This window comes from Rana temporaria, chromosome 1, assembly GCF_905171775.1.
Source record: "Rana temporaria chromosome 1, aRanTem1.1, whole genome shotgun sequence".
NCBI lineage: Eukaryota > Metazoa > Chordata > Amphibia > Anura > Ranidae > Rana > Rana temporaria.
Window position 1 is genome coordinate 206,626,794 of NC_053489.1, and position 22,235 is coordinate 206,649,028.

The window sequence follows — 22,235 nt, forward strand, 5'->3', positions numbered from 1 at the left end:
AAAACTGCAATTTATATTAGAATAAAGTAAACAGCCCAGCCACTGAGCCACAATAATCTTCTTTTTTTAAATCAAAGTTTATTGACATTCAAAGTGTACAAACCAGAACAATTAACAGGCAGAGTAAAGATTGACCAATATGTACAGCCAACCAAACTACAAAAGACTAGATTGTAGTAATGAAGTCTATAAGATCATAAGTAAGACAGTATATCTCTTATTCCGCAACAAACTTCAGCGTCAAAAAAACTTTATTAACTGTCAATTATTGTAAAAACAAAAGGGACCCACCACATAACAAGCCACGGCTCAGTAGGAGGGACAAGGGAGCTACCCAGATGAATCCTTTCTGGCGACTGGCAAAAAGCACCTACACTAAGCCCTTTTCATAGGGACAACCAGGAATTCCTGAACATTCCTGGGGGTCAGATAACCTTTTTTGACCTTATCCTAAGGGGACCTCCAGAAATCGAGAAGATTTCTGGGTATCACCTGACCTAAATTGACCTTTCCAAGTCCCCCTATTAATCCATTCATGTGGATGAGATGTCCACAGCTGGAACAAGATGTGATGCCAAGGAATGACACAAGTCTGGGCAGTCTCAAAGTGACCACTGGAATTGGTGGGGAGAGACATGAAAACAAAACACCAGCAGGCACTCCTGATAAAGCACATGGATACCGTCTATGGGTGAAGAGTTTATAACAGGCTGAGAGCAAAATAGATTCCAGCGCCCAATTACACCAAAAAACAGGTGTCCATTAAAAGTTCAACATTTTATTCCAAAGAAGTTAAAAGCAGGAGAAACATGACCGGATGTTATGCAGTATTACCAGTGGTTGGCCAGGCACAGGTTTGCGGCAGGAGGAATATGACTGCGGTCCCATAGGGAAGGAGATCCTTGTTGCGAGACCGCCTGCCGCTGCCGAACAGCGGAGGGACTAGCGTCACTGGAATTTACGTCACCGGAACCTGGAGGTCAGCTGATACAGCCTTGGAATGCTGGAACACCAGGAAGCTGAGCCGGTTGCCAGAACTACATGTTTCGTGGCATGCCCCTTTGTCAAATCCTCCAGTTCCTTAAAACTGACACTTCCACATTCCCATGGAGGGAAAGAGTGGCCTTAAATTAGGCTTTACCTTCTTTTTCCTCACATTTTTCTTGGATTTGCATTTGTACAATGGTGTATGTAAAAAAGACCAGAAGAGAGTCAGGGCCGGATTAACAATGGGGCTGATGGAGCTGCAGCTCCAGGCCCCTTTCTCAAGATAGGCCCATTTGCCCCCAAAAAAAAAAAAAAAAATTTTTTTTTTTTTTTTTTTTAAGATTTTTTTTTTTTTAAGATCGAATTTGGTGGGTTGTAGCTCGATGACCAGAGGTCACCGAAACCCCACATTTGGGGGTAGGCATGGGAAGAGCTACCCCACAACTGGTTAAAATATGGGACGGCTATAATTTATGGTATGCTTTCTAACTTAAGAAACAAGTGTTGGACTTTAAGTGGTTAAATTTAGTTACAATGTTAGTTAGTTACAATGTTTCATTTTGTTTACAAACTTCGCAGACTGCCCAGATTTGTTCTTTACACACAGAAGTGTATCCCTTTGATCTAAGAAGGAAGTGTCAGTTACAATGTTTCCTGTTAAAAACTTGGCAGACTGCCCAGATATTTTCTTTTGACAGCTGAAAGTCTTTCCACTTTTTATATGAAAGAATCAGCAAACTCTGCATTGAAGATCGTCAGGGGGGTTGAATCGAGATCACGATTTTGTTAACGATTAATTGTGCAGCTCTAGCACGGTATTTGCGCAGCAATTTTTCAAACATGTTTTTTTGGAAAAAAATGTTTCATTCATTAAAAAAACAGTTAGTTAGTTAAGTTAGCACAATTTTTTTGGTATCCTAAGCGATGCTTTACATTTTTTTAGGTTACATGTTTGGAGTTACAGAGAAGGTCTAGTACTAGAATTATTGTTCTTGCTCTAACGATCGTGGCGTATGTAACCTGTGTGTATCTGGCTCTGATACTACCAGTGCCTACCCAGCCACTGACTAGTATCTCTCCCCAGCCTGTCCCCACACACCCTCTCACCTGCTGACCTGTGGATGGGGGAATCACTCCTGCATTGTTATTGTGTTCTGCCAGTGCGTACAATGATCAGTGTTGCTAACTTTAGCTGGCAGCACTGATTGTTTTAAGAAAAAAAAACAGGCTGGTTGTACTCAAGTTGATTAATAGATTGACTTGTGTAAAACCAGATAGCCCATACATAGATTGACTATGGCTGGTCTCTGCATAATTGGCGTAATTTCAATCCATGTATGACCCGCTTAACCACTACTCAGTCCCTAAATATCCTTCCACTCCTGTACATAGTGCTCACTGTCATACTCTCCACACTCCTCTCCTGTACATAGTGCCCACTGTCATACTCTCCACACTTCTCTCCTATACATAGTACCCACTGTCATACCCTACACACTCCTCTCCTGTACATAGTGCCCACTGTCATACCCTCCACACTCCTCTCCTATACATAGCGCCCACTGTCATACCCTTCACACTCCTCTCCTGTACATAGTGCCTGCTGTCATACACTTCTCTCCTGTACTTAGTGCCCACTGTCGCACCATCCACACTCCTCTCCTGTACATACTGCTCACTATCATACCCTCCACACTCCTCTCCTATACATAGTGCCCACTGTCATACCCTCCACACTCCTCTCCTATACATAGTGTTCACTGTCATACCCTCCACACTCCTCTCCTATACATAGAGCCCACTATCATACCGTCTACATTCCTCTCCTGTACATACTGCCCACTGTCATACCCTCCATTCTCCTCTCCTGTACATACTGCCCCATCATACCCTCCACACTTCTCTCTGGTACGTACTACCCTCTGTCATACCCCCTCACTCTTCCTGTACATACTGCCCATTGTCATACCCTTCACACTCCTCTCCTGTACATAGTGCTTTTTGCCGTACCCTTTGTACTCCTCTCCTGTACATAGTGCCCACTGTTAGACCCTCCACATTCCTCTCCCTCACCTGCACATACTTCCCACTTATATACCGTCCATACTCCTCCCCTATGTCGCTTACCCACAAAAACAGTTCTTTACAATTATACTGAATATCCTCAATGTTACCAGCTCTAGAATGGACACACTTTTGTTAGTTCAACTAAAGGAAATATCAGTTCTCATATTTGTTCTGCCCCATTATTAGTACTCATTTAATTTTGTGATTACTACTATGATGTATAGAGGAACATCGGGGATCTCAGCTACTCTAAATATAGCACTTATATAAAAAAGTGTCCCTGAAAATATTTTTTAAATGTTGGCAACTGTGCACTTAGGCACTGCCCAAGGGCCACCGTCCACCGGGTCAGTAGGGGGCCCCATGAGAGGCTCCTGGGATCCTGTGATAATAAAGCGGTAGTAAACTTTCCTGACATTACTACTTTTTAGAGGCCCTGGGGTAGGTTATGCCACAACGTACAAGTATGCACAGCATATTAGCACATTAGTGTACACTTACATTTTCAGACTGAGCCCTCCAGTGCTGCGATGAATCAGGCGGGGCCTGGACACTTCCATCTTCACCCGGTCTTCCTTCTGGGTTCTGTGCCTTTGGTCACTTGCCTTGGCTGGGCTGCGTTCATGTCATTCCCACGCATTTATTTATTATTTATTACACCCCATTCACACCTCCGCGACAAAACGCCCGACGCCGGCTGCTCGTGCCGCTGGAGGGGAGAATTCCCATTGCTGTCTATGAGATGGTTCACATCTCATAGACGCCGTACACCTGCGGCATGAAAAAAAGTCCCGGACCCTTTTTTTCAGGCGGCATTGGCGTTCGGGCCATACAAAGCAATAGGAAGGATTTGTAAAAAAAAAGTTACACTATTCGCGGCAAATTAAGCCGCGTACGTGGCGTTACTTGTCGCGGAGGTGTGAATGCAACCTAAAAGGCCCCACCAAAATCCTCAGCACCAGGCCCATGATGTTCTTAATCTGGCCCTGAAGAGAGTAAGAGAAAGAAGTTTGTTAGTGTTTGTGTACACTTACAGCAAACATTCTTTTTTATTCCTTTTGGGAAAAAGGTTTTACATATAAAAAATAAATAAAAAAATGAATAATGTAAACACCCCTGCTAGAGTTGAATGATTTGACTCATTCCTGTAACTGATACATCTGCAAGAGAGCATGTTCTTTTGAAAAAAGGGGTATTGCATGTGGGGGGTTGGCAGAACCTCTGTTTGAGGGTGGTGTCCAGTTCATTTTCAGTTAGTTACGTAGCAGAGTATCTCACCAAAAATTTATTTTTTGTTGTAGAAGATGTCTGAAACTTGAGTCAAGCCTCGTACACACGACTGGTTTTCCCGGCACGAAAACTGCCAGGAGAGCATTTGGCTGGGAATCCTGGCCGCGTGTATGCTCCCTAGCAGTTTTCCCATCAGGAAAACAGCCAAAAATCCCGATGTGAACATAGAGAACCCTGCTCTCTATTTCCCCGTCGGGATTCCCAGCAGAGTGTTTCCTGCCGAGACAACCGGTCGTCTGTATGCTTACCTGCAGGGTAACGAAACCGCGCATGCTCAATAACACTTTGACGCATGCGCGGTAGCATACAAAGTTAGTGTGGGGTGTAGCAAGATGGCGGCGACGGAATTGAATGTGACGAAAATTACATTTCAGGGGGCGCTCTGTACACCAACTGTGTACAGAATGCCTCCAGAATTCCACATCTCATTGACTTTATAGAAAATTACAGTAGCTGCAGATTGAAAAGGAAAAGTAATTTTTACTAACATTAAATTTTAATATGGCTTCTGTAACATTCAAATCAAGTGAAAGTGAGAAAGTGCCATGAATTGTCAAGGAAAATAGTTAAAAGAAGCCTAAAACCTCAAGTGTATTATGTTATTGCATGGTCATTTAATGTCCACTGTCTTCTCTTGTAAGAAATGTGACGGCAGAAAAAGACCAAGTGGTCCATCATATCTGCCCATTGTTTTTGTTTATTTATTGTTATACATGTTTTTTTTAATTTTTTTACTTTTTTTATCAGAATATAGATCTATGTATGTTCCAAGCATGTTTGAATCATCTTACTGCTGACTGACTTGACTACCTCTGCTGGAAATATGTGTCAAGCATCAACTACTATTTTTACTAAAATAATATTTTCTAAGATTCGTTTTGATCTTTTCTCAAGTTAGCTTGAGTATTTAAAGGTTTCAATCATGTCCCCCCTGTCCCTTCTTTACACCAGACTGTACATATTAACTAAAGATCTATTTAGGGGAACCAGGAGCTTCTAATTCCTGCTGGTGACCCCTCCAGTGATACATCCTAGAATTCGATTTGCTTTTCCCACTGCCTGGTAACACTGTTTTCTCATTTTGCAGTCATATGAAATAACTACCCCCTATTTTTTTTTATCTGTAGAGCTGGACAACACTGTACCCCCAATGAAATACTCTCTCAAGGGATTCTTTTTCCCTAGGTGCATTATTTTGCATTTAGCCAGAATTGCAGTTACATGTTACAGATTCCTCCAAGGATATCAACCCTATTGCACACCTTTTGTGTCATCAGCAAAAAGATTTGTGATTTGTGTAATATCGTTGCCACTTTGTAAACAATAGCCATAAAGAAATTAGAAGTGAAAATAAATGGAAAGACATGAACCTTATAATGCAGGTCACTGACTTTAGGGGGGCCCGACTGTAGTCAATGGGAGTAGAAAATGCCCGATGGCAAAGGGAGAAAAAGAAAAAAAATGCCCTGGCATCTTTGGTAGTAAACATTTCCTCTGGCTCGGTAGTGAGTGGGAGTAAAAAATGCCCCCAGGGTTGATGGTCAGTTGAAATAAAAATGTCTCCTTGGTTAAAGTGGAATGAGAAGTGCCATATTGTTGTTATCAGTAAAATAAACAGTACCCCATTATTGGTATCAGTGGAAGGAATAGTTCCCCATCATTAGTGTAAGTGGGAGGAATAATGCCCCATCATTGGTGTCAGTGGGAGAAATAGCACCTCATCATTGGCATTAGTAAGAGAAACAGTGTCCTATTGTTAGTGTCAGTGGGAGGAATAGTGCTCCATCTTTGGTGTTAGTGGGAGGAATAATGCACTGTCATTAGTGTAAGTCTAGTCCCCCCAGTGTTGGTGTTAGTGGGATAAATTGTGCCCAAAGGGTTAGTTAAAGGCGAAGGGCCCAAGTTTTGGGATCCTTGTTATAGTGGTTATCGTTATTCCTAAATTTTGATCATGCGATAAATACTATTGACACGTGTTTGCAGTCACTTGCTAAGATCACTAAAACATCTCATGATTTTTCTTAGGGAAAGCAACCATGTAGAATTTGTCCATAATATTTGAAATATGCCTAATTTAAGATATGATTTTTTATGACCAGGTCATCCAGTGGCTTAGTTCATGTTTGGAATGTAAGTACACGAAGAGCAGAGACTGTACTAAATGGACATGATGGCAAATCTGTTTACTGGATCCATACTCTTCAGAGCAAAGACTGTCTTTTGAGGTAATAAAACCTTACAAACTGTCTTATTTCTGGAAATGATAGGTGCTGTTTCTTCGTTACATAATTCTGTTTGAATGATTTCTTCTACCAGCATTTTTTTACTCTTTTAAGGGTATAATGTAATGTAGACGGTTAAAAACTTTCCTGCAAATGTGGAGGATATCTTTATAAATCTAAACAAATCTTTCGATTTTTTTTTTTTTTTTCCACCCAACTCAAACAGGATGTAAGTTGTGCAAGACTCCATGGTGAATGCATCATCCTTATATGCACATTCACAAAATGGCTTGGCTTCTGAGCCAAGTACATGACTAAGTTCTGTACATTTACTACCAGTAAATTAGGACTGTGATTTCCTTCTTTAAGATTACTGTATTTCCAAATCTCCAGAAATTGAGAAGACCTTGTCCCACGTGATGAGCCCATTTTCTGTCATAATTTCAAAACAGAACCCTCTTTTTTCTAGTGGTCTGGGGCTAAGAAACTGGGGGCATTTCTTTACCTGCGCCTTTGTATATGATGCAATGGCCTGGTGATTGGAAGCTCTGGTAGGCGTAAGGGTTTGCAACAATCAGTATTAATACAGTAACAGTGCCAGCATACTGGCAGAACACTTGGAGCACTTGTTTGCCTTTATAAGATGGTAAAATGCCACATTGCCAGATTCCCCAAGGACATAATGAATCAGGTTAAAATTGTGTAACCATGTATGAACCCGATTTTGTGTAACTATGATATAAAAAAACGGTTTAAGGAATTATTTCTAATATTTGCTTAGTTTTTATCCATTTTATCCATTTAGTATTGAATGTTTTAATTTTTATAGTATACACCTTGTATAATCATTTTTTGTTTCATTTTGTGTACTAGTCTTGAGAGGTAACTCCCAGTGTGCTGGCAAGAAATGGACAGATCATTTTAAGGAAAATCCTGGAGCCCGCCTTTTTATTTTTTTGGAGCCAGGGTAGATACAGTCTAGGATAGTTGTCTCGCTACTGTTGTAATTACTTGGCATGAGCTTCTGTATTTTATGCCAATGAGATGCCAGCTATTATCCCTGTTATCTTGTGAAATATTACATATTGCAATGCAGTATATCACATTGCACAGCTTCTAAGGTATATAGGTAATGATGCAATTTGTTTAAAGGGTAACTCAGTGGTCTTGTAAAATTAGATGTTATTTTGTTAAAGTGATTGTAAAGTCTTGTTTCTTTTCCTTTAAAAATAAATAATGTTATACTTACAGGGCCAGATCCACGTACAGCGGGCGCAACTTAATTTTTGGGATTTAAGGGCCAGATCCACGTACAGCGGGCGCAACTGAATTTTTGGGATTTAAGTTACACCGCCGCAAAATTTCTACCTAAGTGCCCGATCCACAAAGCACTTACCTAGAAATTTTCAGCGGTGTAACTTAAATCCGTCTGGCGCAAGGCGTGCCCAATCTAATGGGGCGAGTCCCATTTAAATTAGGCACGCTCCCGCGCCGGACGTACTGCGCATGCTCCCGACGCGATTTTCCCGACGTGCTTTGCGCGAAGTTACGTTGCGCCGAGTTTTGTGAATCGCGCCGGGTAAAAAAAGTTGCGGCGGGAAAAAAAAAATTGTAAAATTTTTTTTACAGCGTCGCGGGAAAGAAGGGTCTACTTTTACATGGTGTACTAACTTTACGATTTGTAAAAGCAGCCCTAATTTTGCATTTGCAAACTAACAACTTACGGAGACTTCACGAAGGGAAACCGCTTCGTGGATCTCCGTAAGTGCTAATTTGCATACCCAACGCGGAATTTCGACGAGAAATGGCCCCAGCGGCGGCCGAGGTACTGCATCCTAAGATCCGACAGTGTAAAACTATTACACCTGCCGGATCTTAGGAATATCTATGCGTAACTGATTCTGTGAATCAGTCGCATAGATAGAAACAGGGATACGACGGCGTATTAGTAGATACGCCTGCGTATCCCTTTTGTGGATCTGGCCCACAGTGCCTTGCAAAAGTATTGACCCCCTTGGCATTTTTTGTGTTGCCTCACAAGCCTCATTTAATTTACGAAACATGCCCACAACTTTGAAGATTTAAAAATTGTTTTTTATTGTGAAGCAAACGACGAATAGGACAAAATGTCAATGTGCATAACTATTCACCCCCTTAACCACTTCCATACTGGGCCAATTCTGGCACTCTCCCACATGTAATAATCATATTTTTTTTGCTAGAAAATTACTTAGAACCCCCAAACATTATGGCCCGGATTCACAAAACACTTACGCCGACGTATCTCGACATACACCGTGTAAGTGTAAATATGCGCCGTCGTATCTGTGGGCCGTGCCCACAAAACTAGATACGCCTGAAAATAGGCTTCATCCGAACGACGTAACTTTCCTACGCCGGCGTATCGTTGGCGCATATTTACGCTGGCCGCAAGTGGTACTCCCATTGATTACCTATGCAAATGAAGGAGATACGCCGATTAACGAACGTACTTGCGCCCGGCGCATAATATACGCGCTTTGCGCAAGTCCTATGTCCGGCGTAAATTTATTCCCCATATAGGAGGCGCAAGTCATGCAAAGGTATGGACCAGGGAACACAGCCGTCGTATTTTACGTAGTACGTGAATAGGGCTAGGCGTAGGTTATGTTCACGTCGTAGGCAGTGATTCGACGTATCTTAGGCAGTTTTTTCGACGTGATTCTGAGCATGCGCACTGGGATGCGTCCACGGGACGGCGCATGCGCCGTACGTTATTCGTAACTTTATGACGCTCAGTCCTTCATTTACATGGGGTCACGCCTCATTAGCATGGCTCACGCCCACTTCCACCTACGCTGGCTTACGCTGAGGAAACCCAGCGTAGATTTGAGAGCGACTGGGGGCGAGTGCTTTGTGAATACTGTGCTTGCCTCTGTGCGCTGCGTCGGCGTAGCGTATATTCGATACGCTACGCCGGCATAAATATGCGCCAGTGTCTGTGAATCCGGGCCTATATATATATATATATATATATATATATATATATATATATATATTTAGCAGGCACCCTAGGGAATAAAGTGGCGGTCATTGCAACTTTTTATCTCGCACAGTATTTGTGCAATCATTTTTCAAACACCTTTTTTTTTTTTTTAACGGTTTCATGAATTTAAAAATAACAAAACAGTAGAGTTAGCCCAATTTTTTTGTATAATGTGAAAGATGATGTTACGCCGAGTAAACAGATACCTAACTTGTCATGCTTTAAAATTGCGCACACTAATGGAATGGCGCCAAACTTCGGTACTTAACCACTTAAGACCCGGACCAATATGCAGGTAAAGGACCAAGCCCCTTTTTGCGATTCGGCACTGCGTCGCTTTAACTGACGATTGCGCGGTCGTGCGACGTGGCTCCCAAATAAAATTGCCGTCCTTTTTTTTCCACAAATAGAGTTTTCTTTTGGTGGTATTTGATCACCTCTGCGGTTTTAATTTTTTGCGCTATAAACAAAAATAGAGCGACATTTTTGAAATAAATTCAATATTTTTTTGATCACTTTTATTCCTATTACAAGGAATGTAAACATCCCTTGTAATAGGAATGGTTTGTGACAGGTCCTCTTTATGGAGAGAGGCAGGGTCAATAAGACCCCACATCTCTCCTCCTGGCTGGAAAGCATGAGATCGGGAATAAAAAATCTCATGCATAGAGATATCCTCGTCATCCGGCGCTGGCCCGGGAGAGCCTGGAGAAGCGCCGATGGCAGCAGGAGGGGGAACGTCCACTCCCGTCGACTATAAGAATGATCATGCGGTGGAACTGCCGCTATGATTGTTCTTATGGTGCGCAGAATCGCCGGCTGAAAAGAAGGATATCGGAATGATGCCTGTAGCTGCAGGAATCATTCAGATATCCCCCCTGAAAGTCCAGGACGTCATATGACATCCAGCGGTAGGGAAGTGGTTAAAGTCAATACTTTGTAGAGCCACATTTTGCAGCTAACACAGCTCCAAGTTGCTTTGGATAAGTCTCTATGAGCTTGCTACACCTTACCACTGGGATTTTTGCCCATTCCTCCTTGCAAAACTGCTCCAGCTCCTTCAAGTTGGATGGTTTGCACTTGTGAACAACAATCTTTAAGTTTGACCACAGATTTTCTATCGGATTGAGGTCTGGGCTTTGACTAAGCCATTCCAACACATTTACATGTTTCCCCTTAACCACTTAAGACCCCAACCAAAATGCAGCTAAAGGACCTTGCCCCTTTTTGCGATTCGGCACTGTGTCGCTTTAACTGACAATTGCGCGGTCGTGCGACATGGCTCCCAAACAAAATTGGCGTCCTTTTTTTCCTACAAATAGAGCTTTCTTTTGGTGGTATTTGATCACCTCTGCGGTTTTTATTTTTTGCGCTATAAACAAAAATAGAGCGACAATTTTGAAAAAAATGCAATATTTTTTACTTTTTGCATATATAAACATGTTTTTTTCCTCAGTTTAGGCCGATCCGTATTCTTCTACATATTTTTGGTAAAAAAAATCGCAATAAGCGTTTATCAGTTGGTTTGCGCAAAATTTATAGCGTTTACAAAATAGGGGATAGTTTTATTGCATTTTTAGTATTTTTTTTTTTTTACTACTAATGGCGGCGATCAGCAATTTTTTTCGTGACTGCGACATTATGGCGGACAATTTTGACAAATTTTTGGGACCATTGTCATTTTCACAGCAAAAAATGCATTAAAAATGCATTGTTTACTGTTGAAATGACAGTTGCAGTTTGGGAGTTAACCACAGGGGGCGCTGAAGGAGTTATGTTTCACCTAGTGTGTGTTTACAACTATAGGGGGGTGTGGCTGTAGGAGTGATGTCACCGGTTGTGTCTCCCTATAAAAGGGATGACACGATTGATGCAGCCGCCACAGTGAAGAACGGGGAAGCCGTGTTTACACGCGGCTCTCCCCGTTCTTCAGCTCCGGGGACCGATCGCGGGACCCCAGCGGCGATCGGGTCCCGGAGCTTTGGACCGGGTCGCGGGATCGCGCCCGCGACCCACGGCTGGGTACATGTACAGGATGTACCTGTACGTACATGTGCCCAGCCGTGCCATTCTGCTGACGTATATGTGCAGGAGGCGGTCCTTAAGTGGTTAAACTACTCAAGTGTTGCTTTAGCAGTGTGTTTGGGGTCATTGTCCTGCTGGAAGGTGAGCCTCCGTCCTAGCCTCATGTCACACACAGAGTGGTACAGGTTTTGCTCAAGAATATCCCTGTATTTAGCACCATTCATCTTTCCCTCAACTCTGACCAGTTTCCCACTTAGATTGCACATCATTTCACTAATTATGTGACTTCTGAAGGTAATTGGTTGCACCAGAGCTTTTTATGGGCTTCATAACAAAGGGGGTGAATACATACGCACATGCCATTTATCAGTTTTTTATTTCTGAAAAATTGTTTTATGTACCGTATTTATCGGGGTATACCGCGCGCCAGCGTATAACGCGCACCCCAAGCTTAGAAAGGTAGTTTAACCGGTTAACGCCCGCCCACTGTATATTTACGTCCTGTTTTTAAAGATGGATATCTCAGTAACGGCAGCAGCTGCTGCCACAACCGAGATGTCCATCTCTTCAGTGGGCGGTACTGTCAACGATAACGGCGAGATCGCCGTTATCGGTGGCGGGAGAGGGCCCCCCCCTCCCGCCGCTCTCCCACGCCCTCCGCCGCTTACCGGAGCCGTCGGTAGTGGCGGAGGCGATCAGGTGCTGCTGCCTGTTGTGTGAGGACGCGAGTGAGGGCAAGATGGCCCCCACCCGTCCTCATAGCATTGCTGGGCGGAAGTGACGTCAAAACGTCAGTCCCGCCCAGTGTCTTAAAGAGACATTTTTTTTGTTGTCATTTTTTAATGACAGAATTTCCATTTTTTTTTGCATTTAAATCTAAATATGAGATCTGAGGTCTTTTTGACCCCAGATCTCATATTTAAGAGGACTTGTCATTCTTTTTTCTATTACAAGGGATGTTTAATAGGAATAAAAGTGATACATTTTTTTTTATTTCAGTGTAAAAAATTATAAAATCCATAAAAATAAATAAGAAACCCCCCCAAAAAAATGTTTAAATCGCCCCGTCCCGACGAGCTCGCGCGCAGAAGCGAACGCATATGAAAACGGTGTTCAAACCACACAAGTGAGGTATCGCCGCGATCGTTAGAGCGAGAGCAATAATTCTAGCCCTAGACCTACTCTGTAGCTCAAAAAATGCAACCTATAGAATTTTTTAAACGTCGCCTATCGAGATTTTTAAGGGTAAAAGTTTGACGCCATGCCACAAGTGGGCGCAATTTTTAAGCGTGACATGTTGGGTATTATTTTACTCGGCGTAACATTGTCTTTCACAATATATAAAAAAATTGGGCCAAATTTATTGTTGTCTTATTTTTTAATTCAAAAAAGTTAATTTTTTTCAAAAAAAGTGCGCTTGTAAGACCGCTGCGCAAATACGGTGTGACAAAAAGTATTGCAATGACCGTCATTTTATTCTCTAGGTCTGTTAGAAAAAAAATATATAATGTTTGGGGGTTTTAAGTAATTTTCTAGCAAAAAAAATGGCTTGGGGCTTAAGTGGTTAAGGAAAAAAAAACTTACATTTTTGCCCTGCGTCCATCGGCGGCCTTGTCCGGCGTCCGTCTGCGGCCTTGCGCGGGGTCTGTCCAGCCTAGTGGGTGTCCTCTCGGCTTCTCTCAGTACACTCGGTACACTCGGCTCGGCTCTAGGCTGCGGTGGGCGGAGCAGAGCGTGGCCGAACCGAGCGCGGCTGAGCCTAGCCAAGTGCGCAGTACACTCGACTCGGCTCTAGGCTGCGGCGCTCAGAGACAGCGGGGATCGGCATATATTTTCCCCTGATTTTAAGGGAAAAAAAGTGCGCGGTATATGCCGATAAATACGGTATATATTTTTCTAATTTTACTTCACTGACTTAGACTATTGTGTTCTGATCCATCACATATAATTCAGATTAAAAAAACATTGAACTAAAGGCTGTAATGTAACAAAATAGGTAAAAAGCCAAGGGGGGTGAATACATTTGCAAGGCACAGTACCTGCTCTGTTGCAGTGGATTTGCACAGAGCAGCCTTTTCTCTGGTCCCTCTTCGGTGCTCCTGGCCCCTCCTTCCTGTTCAGTGCCCCCACAGCAAGCAGCTTCCTATGGGGGCACCCAAGCTGAGTCACAGCTCCCTGTGTCCAGTCAGACACGGTGCTCCGACCCAGCCTGCCTCGCCCCACCCCCTCTTTCCCCTGATTGGCTAGCTGACTTTGACAGCAGCAGGAGCCAATGATGCCTCTGCTGTGTCTCAGCCAATCAGGGAGGAGAATTTCTGACAGTTTAGACACTAATCTACATCGCTGGACAGAGAGGGACCTCAGATAAATGTTAGGGGGACTGCTGCACAAAGAAGGCTTTTTATCTTAATAAATGCATTAAGATAAAAAAAACTTCTGACTTTACAACCCCATTAAATACTCAAGTGTTCTACCTCCCAACAAGGTTGGCATCTGGGGGTATTCATTGTTTTATCTTTGAGACTATTATTGCTGTGGACTACTTGAAGTAAAGTGCAATGAGCAAGTAAGTGCCATTATACTCTCCAGTAATATAAATACGTAATTCAAGGGGATTTGATTATCTACTGTTTGGGGTAGAAAGGAAAAGAAGGAGGGGCAGCATTAGGAGCCAGTTATGTTATGTGCTGTCCAAAACTTAGTGAACAGAGGGATGACTACATTAGTGTCCTGCTGCTAATTTATTGTCCAGTCACTGCCAGGGGAGTTTTCATTAACATACTATCTGCTGCAGAGGGGATGGAGCTCCCTGTTGAGTCTGGCAGGGATGCCCGGATCACAGATTGGCTGAACAGAATTACAAATCCTTTGCTCATTTCAACTGTTTAACTACTTGGCTGTGCTTTAGCTTTAAACGAATCATATAGATCAGGCATCTCCAAACTTTCGAAACAAAGGACAAGTTTACTGCCCTTCAAACATTAGGGGGCCTGACTGTGGCCAGTGGGAGTATAAAATGCCCTGGCATCGGTGACAGTAAACAATGCCATAGGCTTGCAGCTTATAGGTGACCATAGGAGAGACAATAGAAGAGAAAAATATATGTATGATTCTTATGGTCCATTTCCAGGACTCTTGTCTCTCCCATGATCACCTATAAGCTGCATCTTGTGTGCGCATGTAAAGGTCAAAAATCACAGTATACATATGGAAGATTTTTTCTGGTTTGACAACCGTCATCATCTGAAAATGTTATCTTGCTACAATAACTCCTGAAGAAGCTGTGTTCATGGTAAAACGTGTAGCTTGATCGAGTACGGTTCGGATCAAACATTGTTGTATGACATCATACTATGATTACTGTAATGACTGAATAATATCTGTAATTTTATACAACTTGAATGGTTTGATTTATGTGAGAGTAAATGATATCACGTGTATTAATTTAAACAAATATTTAAACTGAAAAAATAAATGATTTCGTAAATTTGAATTATATCAATATTTGAGCACCTAAAAAATCCTGTCCTATCTGTATATTGTCTACTGCAATGCTTGTGTGACTCTTAAGTGGATTGTTAGAGGATTCATTTTTTTTCATGGCTCTTTAACCAACTGATTAGTCTAGGGCAGAACCACTATTACATTTTATCTTTCATCAAATCATTGGATCAGATTTATGAAAACTGTTGGCTAGAAGTGAACTGTACTTGCAATTGCTTGTAATTTTACCCGGAAGGCAATTAACAAGTTATTGCTTTTCATGGAAACATATCTGCTGTAACCCAGCAGTTTGTAGAAAAGCTTTTTCAGGGTGTCATTGTTCTATATTAATATGAATAGTACTTTTAATTTAACCACTTAAGCCCCGGACCAATATGCAGCCTAAAGACCCAAGGTGTTTTTACAGTTCGGGACTGCGTCGCTTTAACAGACAATTGCGCGGTCGTGCGACGTGGCTCCCAAACAAAATTGGCGTCCTTTTTTCCCCACAAATAGAGCTTTCTTTTGGTGGTATTTGATCACATCTGCGGTTTTTAGTTTTTGCGCTATAAACAAAAATAGAGCGACAATTTTGAAAAAAAAGCAATATTTTTTACTTTTTGCTGTAATAAATATCCCCCAAAAACATATATAAAAACATTTTTTTTCCTCAGTTTAGGCCGATACGTATTCTTCTACCTATTTTTAGTAAAAAAAATCGCAATAAGCGTTTATCGATTGGTTTGCGCAAAATTTATAGTGTTTACAAAATAGGGGATAGTTTTATTGCATTTTTATTTTTTATTTTTTTTTTACTACTAATGGCGGCGATCAGCAATTTTTTTCGTGACTGCGACATTATGGCGGACACTTCGGACAATTTTGACACATTTTTGGGACCATTGTCATTTTCACAGCAAAAAATGCATTTAAATTGCATTCTTTATTGTGAAAATGACAGTTGCAGTTTGGGAGTTAACCACAGGTGGCGCTGTAGGAGTTAGGGTGCACCTAATATGTGTTTACAACTGTTTGGGGGTGTGGCTGTAGGAATGACGTCATCGATCGTGTCTTCCCTATAAAGGGAATGACGCGATCGATGCGCCGCCATAGTGAAGGACGGGGAAGCCGTGTTTACACACGGCTCTCCTCGTTCTTCAGCTCCGGGGAGCGATCGCGACGGAGCGGCTATAAACAAATAGCCGCGCCGTGGTCCCGGATCGCTCCCCGAGCGGACCCGACCTCCGCATGTAGCGGGGGGGGTCCCGATCGGACCCCCCACCCGCTAATAGGCGAGGACGTACCCATACGCCCATGTGCCTGTACGTGCCATATTGTGGACGTATATGTACATGGGCTGGTCCTTAAGTGGGACAAAATTCCAAGGAAGAGGCAGTGCCAAACAATCTCTTAACAGTATGGACAATGATCCCAATTTGTCTTTCAACCAAAATCATATCCCCTCTGTAATATCGTGTTAGTTTAATGGTCCGTATGATAGCAGCGATTACGCTTCATGTACAACGAATCTTCTGTCAACTATGCTAATTCAGCAGTTTTACACATAGGGGTGAAATTGACTCCGTGATGGTAGTGTGGTATTTGAAAAGCATTGATCTAAGTGATTGATGGTGGACATGTAATTTTGTTTCTATAATGGAATAATATCTTTCTCTTGTGCTATTAGTTGTTATAGACTGTTAAAGTGAAACGGTAACCATTTTTTTTATTACTATTTTTGAGGGTAGAAGGGTTAGAACCTTTGCGTTTTTTATTGTTGTCTTCCCTAGTAAGGAGATTCACTCTGGTTTTCTGTGCTGATGTCTGTTGTCACCGGGACAGTGAGGGGAAATTTCACAGTTGTCACTGGAACAGGAGGTAAAGGGAAATCTGCAGGTAAGGATACCTGTTCCAACTGTCTATACAGTTGAACCTCTGATTACGAGCATAATCCATTCCAGGAGTATGCTCGTAATCCAAAGTACTCGCATATCAAAGCGATTTTGAAGTCAATGGAAACTAAAATAATTTGTTCCGCATTGACTTCAATAGGATGCAATACCGAATGCGGCCAGAGGTGGGGGGGGCGCCAGACAGCGCTGAAAACAGGCGAAAAGGCCCGAGGACACTTCGGCTCGTTTCCTGCGCCCCTGTCCTCAGGCCAAATGAGGTACTGCAGGCCAATGTTAGGCTTTTGTCGGCTCCTGTGCCCCCGTACCTCAGGCCAAATGAGGTACTGCAGGCCTATTTTCGGCTCTGCTCAGCTTCTGCTTCCCCGTACCTCAGGCCAAATGAGGTACTGCAGGCCTTGAATTGATGGTGGATTTTAATGAAGGTAAGGATGCACTTACAGTTAGGTAGGCCACACCTACGCATTTCATCATCAAAAGGACATCCTTTTGATGACGAAACGCATAGGTGTGGCCTAGCTAAGTGACGTCATCACGCACCGTACGGAGACATGCAACAACAGAGTCGAGCAGACGGAGGAAGCTCAGAGGAGACGCCGCTTCCCCTTATGTGATATTGCGCCCAAAGTTTCTACCTAACTGTAAGTGCATCCTTACCTTCATTAAAATCCGCCATCAATACGGTTTTACACTATGTGGTTTCCCCTCGTTTTTCATTTCATGGGAGCTTGAACTGGTATTGATTCACTGGAGCGGATACTGTTTGGAATTGTCCCCTGCACCTTCCATATCCAGAGATAGTCCTATTGGGAAGACTCTAAACATCCCTGAGCCTTATTAGACTGCTGCAATAACGGTCAATCCATCTGGTAAGGAGACTATATTTCACTAATTGGGTGTCCTTTCCGGTGGAGGATCTTTGTTTCACCCCAATTCATTTATCAGCACTTCATGAACTTTCTTTCATTCATTCAGTTGGATGTGGATTATGTTTATGGACTTTCTTCACAAAAATTCATTATTATTTTTCATATATGTCACGGTTCTCTATACCAATATTTTTTAGTTATATATTGGCTGTTATCGTTCACTGAGCGCTGTACTTTGTTTCTATATTGTTTTATTTACTTTGGTATCTTAAGTAATAGGTACTGGCAGCTTTTCATACACTCACGTGTGTTTTTTATTTCATAGCGCAGTGTTTTTTTCTTTTTTCGGAAAGAAAATCTTTTTTCACTTTGCCCCCTACAACTTGCTGGTGTCTCTTAAGCCTCATACACACGATCGGACCTCAATAGGACAAATCCATGGAATTTTGTCCAAAGGGCGTTGGCCGTGAACTTCTGCATACAGACGGCTAACATACACTAAACTACGTTGTTTTTCAGCCCTTTAGCACCACCCTTTGGGCAACTTCTGCTAATGTTGTCTGATGGTTAGCATTGGTTCGGAGCATGTGTGTTTGTACTTTGTATTTTAGTCCGAAGGACTTGTGTACACACGATCGGATAATCCGATGGAACACATTCGTTGTGAGACAATTTGAGAGCATGGCTATCCAACATTTGTTGTTGGAAATTCCAACAACAATTGTCCGATGGAGCATACAGACGGTCGGTTTATAACAAAACCCTTCCATCACATAATTGTTTCGGAATATCCGATCGCGTGTACGGGCCTTTAGGCTTACCATTTCTGCTAGTTCGCCCAAGAAACGATTAAACACTAGATCAGAGCGTACCACTCTGTGGGCATGGAAGGTGGGTGAGGCACTGAGGGCACCCCAGCCGAACTCTTGGTTTCCTAACACCCCCCTGTGGCTGAATCCTAACCTGTCGCAGTTCTATACCATCCCGGACCCGCAGGCCTGGGCCAAATATAAAATACTGACCCTTGAACATGTTATCAGCAACAGAGAGCTCACTCCCTTTCACATTTTACGCACATTTTACGCACCAAATTTAATGTGCCTGCACAGGCCCATTATCGGTATCTTCAAATTGCTCATTCCTACAGGTGTCAATTTTTAGGCCAACCAAGTGAATTGGTATACTCTGAGCTCGAATCCACCCTCCGGGTAAAAGACTTGGAGAAGCCCACGTCTTAGCTCTATGGATCCCTGCTGGTTGCTGCCAACCCCGAGCTGTACTCCCTCCGCAGGAAATGGGTGCGGGATATACCGGGGCTGGATGAGGACGACTGAAGGGAGATTTGGGACTTTCCCTTCTCCCCTCTGGTCTCAGCAGCGGACAAATTAGTCCAATACAAAATTGTGCATAGAGATCACTACACACCTCACAGGTTGCACCAGATGTCGCCGGCGCATTCTCCGGCGTGCTGGCGTTGCTCCTATCAACCGGGTGACTTTTTACAAATTTTTTGGGTTTGCCCGCCAATCGAACTTTATTGGAAAGAAGTTCTTCAGGTGATTGCTAAGGTCACTAAGACTTGTGTTCTCTATGATCCTGAATATTGTCTGCTGGGGCTGGTGGAACAAATGTCAATGATTAGAACCAGGAAAGTACTCATATCCCTGTTACTATATTATGCTCGTAAGGCCATTACGATGACCTGGAAACAATCGTCTCCCCCTTCTGTCAGATTCTGGAAAAGCCCAGTGAATGCCAGTTTGCCCCTGTATAGGGCCACCTACTTGGGCAGGGGATGTCCACAAAAATTTGAGAAGGTATGGAACTATTGGCTAGATGATAACACCACGACAACTGATGCAGTAGCTAATGCCTAGATTGACAATATGTCTTCAGTTTGTTAGTTTATTGACCCAACTATTCTCATGTTGCATTCTCCTGTCGGTACCAATTTTGAGCACAGATTATCCTGAAATTAACCTCTCCCCACATTGGGGTTATAGTATAAGTTAAGTTAGGTTGTTTATGATGTGTGTTGTGCCCTGTTGCGGAATGTTGTCGTAACAGAGAAAATGCTGTTGCGTGGGCAACTGTTCGGCCCCTGCGTGGGCTAGTTTTGTATGCTAATGTAAACTTCAATAAAAAAAACACTAGATCAGAGGCGATTAAACACTAGATGAGAAACAGAGCGACATCATGACATAACTTCAAGTCCAGGGTGGAAGTTTTTATTTTTTGATCTTCTACTTTCCTTGAAATAGGAATTAAAGTGATCTAAAAAAAAATGTGACAGTGTAAAAATAAAAAAAAGTAAATGCATGCATAAGTCGCGCACGCATATGTAAACGGTGTTTGCACCACACATGTGAGGAATCGCCGTGAATGTAAAGAGTGCAATAATTCTAGCACTAGACCTCCTCTGTAGCTCTAAATGTGTAACCTGTAAAGCACTTTAAAACATCGCCTATGGAGATTTTTAAGTACTGTAGTTTGTCGCCATACCACGAGCGTGTGCAATTTTAAAGTGGGACATGTTAGGTATCTGTTTACTCAGTGTAACATCATGTTTCATATTATACAAAAAATGTGGTAGATGTTGTGTTTTTTTTAAATTCATTAAAAAAAAATGTTGCCCTAAAACATTGCGTTTGAAAAAACGCTGCGCGAATACCGTGTGATATAAAAAATTGCAATGATCGCCCTTTTATTCCATATGGTCTCTGCTAAAAAATTATATATATATATATATATAGAAATAAAATGTTTGGGGGTTATAAGTAATTTTCTGGCAGAAAATGCTGATTTTAACTTGTAAACAAGGAGTGCTGGAAAAGGCTCTTCAAGTGGTTAAAAGTAGGGTTGTCCAGATACCGATACCAGTATCGGTATCGGGACCGATACCGAGTATTTGCGGGAGTACTCGTACTCGTGCAAATACCCCCGATACCTAAATAGAATACTTCCCCCCCCCGCCGCTGCCGCCGCCGCATCGAAAGCCGCCGCATCGCACCGCACCGCCGCATGGGTTAAACGCTGTGCGGGAACATCACAGCTATTCAAATGAATGCTGTGATCTTCTCCATGCGGCGGCGGCAAAGGTATGGGGGACATGGCTGGACTCGGGACATGGCTGGACTCGGGACATGGCTGGACTCGGGACATGGCTGGACTCGGGACATGGCTGCATATGTGAGGGACATGGCTAGAGGGACATGGCTGCATATGTGAGGGACATGGCTAGAGGGACATGGCTGCATATGTGAGGGACATGGCTGCATATGTGAGGGACATGGCTGCATATGTGAGGGACATGGCTGCATATGTGAGGGACATGGCTGGGGGGGACATGGCTGCATATGTGGGGGGACATGGCTGCATTTGGGGACACATTTAAAAAAAGTATCGGTATTCGGTATCGGCGACTACTTGAAAAAAAGTATCGGTACTTGTACTCAGTCCTAAAAAAGTGGTATCGGGACAACCCTAGTTAAAAGAAAAATAATTGACTTTACAAGTGCTTTAATATTGAAAGCATTAAGCAAGAGAGAAATTACTTCTTTAGACAAGAGGAAATTTCTACTCATATAGAGCATATGGTACTGTAATTGGTGCTGGTTTGTTATAACATGAAGAGTACAAATATACAGCAAAAGCTACCAAGGTTAAAGTAGATTTGGGGTGTCACTAAAAGCAACCTAACTTAGATTTAGTTATGTGACAGACAGTAGCAATGGGAGTGTTAACCAGAACATATTCTCTTGTTATCTTACATCTATGTGTATAATATAATATTTTAATCCTAATCATCCATGTAATTGATTTAGCAGGCACACCACAATATAAAAACGATATGGTTTTGCTATTGTCAATTCTATATCGTGTAACATTGGACAAGATTTTTTCCAGAAAATGATCATGATACGGTCAGTACATTAATAATTTCCTCCTTTACTCCCAGTCAGGGTCGTGATCTGCAGATACATACTTGGAATTTGGCAGAAGGAAGGAATGAAGTGACTGACTCTATTGCTGTAGATAGCGTTGGTTTTTGTAAGTGCTCATTATTAAATAATGAGAATTGTTTACTAGCAATGCCAGGAAAAGAAAGCTCACAGGTAAGAAATATGTATTTGGTTATCTTTCAAAGGACAACAGAACTTTCATTGTTAAAATGGCCAAAAGGTCTTCCTCCTTTCCAACTTTCCACCAAATTAGTAATTTTTAAATAATTTTTTTAAGTGGTTGTTAACCCTCTCATTTAACTTTATTTAATGATGTGTGTTTGCTAATGCTGTGTGCTCCTGTCTCTGTGATTTATAAAATAAAAAAGCAGTATATACCGGATTTCAGAGTGCCA

At 42.4% G+C, this 22,235-nt stretch overlaps 1 protein-coding gene across 2 annotated transcripts in view; it reads left to right on the plus strand.

Moving 5' to 3' along the window:
• The window catches only part of GNB1L (G protein subunit beta 1 like), a 75,732-nt gene that overhangs the window by 21,747 nt on the left and 31,750 nt on the right, over positions 1-22,235 (plus strand). Inside the window, exons 3-4 of one of the 2 annotated variants that reach the window (XM_040348046.1) lie at positions 6,444-6,569; positions 21,837-21,993. In XM_040348046.1, the coding sequence (XP_040203980.1) occupies positions 6,444-6,569; positions 21,837-21,993 (283 nt within the window). The remainder of the gene's footprint in view (positions 1-6,443; positions 6,570-21,836; positions 21,994-22,235) is intronic. The other variant, XM_040348054.1, reaches the window with a different exon arrangement.